Source organism: Echinops telfairi, unplaced genomic scaffold (assembly GCF_000313985.2).
Source record: "Echinops telfairi isolate 266 unplaced genomic scaffold, ASM31398v2 ScPeMD7_7468;HRSCAF=8506_0, whole genome shotgun sequence".
Taxonomy (NCBI): Eukaryota; Metazoa; Chordata; class Mammalia; order Afrosoricida; family Tenrecidae; genus Echinops; species Echinops telfairi.
Genome location: NW_022111369.1, coordinates 46803431 through 46804500, shown reverse-complemented (window position 1 = coordinate 46804500; position 1070 = coordinate 46803431). Strand labels below are relative to the sequence as shown.

Below are 1070 nucleotides of genomic sequence, written 5' to 3'. Positions count from 1 at the left end.
GCTTTGTCTTCAGCGGTTGTGTCGGGAAGGTGAGCATCATAGAATGCCAATTTAATAGAGGAAAGTATTCTTGCGTTGAGGGAGTACTTGAGTGGAGGCAGGGCTCACTTTTCTTTGGGTGTTTGACTTACAAGGAATTTAGACCATTTAGTGCTGCACTTGAGAATTATGTCAACTATTAAAAACAAACTTAAGTTTTAGTCAAATTCAACCACCATTTATGGACAATTAGTGATTTTATTTTCCATGAGCAGCTATGGTTTGGCATTCTTAGGGAACGTACTTCCTGAATGCCTCAAGTGATGATTTACATTTTTGGTCTTGAAAATCATTTTTAGAAGACTTTGAGTGGTATAACCCACACACGACGAGTGAGTCAGATGACATAAAATAGAAGTGTGTGCTTACCTGGTAATGAATGTTCTTTCGTTGATGAAGATCCAGGAAGGGAACTCGTGAGCCCTCATAGTCATCTTTCTCTCCTTTTTGAGATCATCTGAGGAGGCTCTAGAACATTAGAACAATAGTAGCAATTTGTTCCTCAGCTGCATTCATAAACCAGTTTGGATTTAAATTGGTATTTTTACTGTATCCACATTTTATAAAGATATTTTGGGGACCAATTAGATAATATTTTATTTATAGCATAAGGACAGAGCTGAGTATGGAATGAAAGAATGTTTCCCATATGCCCCAAATGGATCTTACATTTTGAACAACTGACTGCCATTGAGTTGATTCCAACTCATAGAGAACCTGATGAAAAGGGTGAACTGATCCTTTGGGTTTCCGAGACATTAAATCTTTACGGGAGTAGAGAGCTATGCTTTGTATGTTAGTCATTTTATATGCATTATCTTATTTACTTCTTAGACCATTCCAGCAAGGTGTGGGTGTTATTATTTTATTTTTCAAATTTTTTAGCACAGTTCTATTTTCTTTCTTTTAAAAAAATCATTTTATTGGGGGCATGTACAACTGATCACAATCCATCCATCCATCGTGTCAAACACATTTGTACATTTGTTCCCATCATCATTCTCAAAACATTTTCTTTCTACTTGAGCCCT

At 36.3% G+C, this 1070-nt stretch overlaps 1 protein-coding gene across 1 annotated transcript in view; it reads right to left on the bottom strand.

The window, feature by feature from the left end:
* Positions 1 to 1070, bottom strand: part of RASSF6 (Ras association domain family member 6) — a 67471-nt gene that overhangs the window by 51010 nt on the left and 15391 nt on the right. Inside the window, exon 2 of the mRNA XM_004703371.4 lies at positions 409 to 507. Within this exon, the coding sequence (XP_004703428.1) occupies positions 409 to 473 (65 nt within the window). The 5' untranslated portion in view covers positions 474 to 507. The remainder of the gene's footprint in view (positions 1 to 408; positions 508 to 1070) is intronic.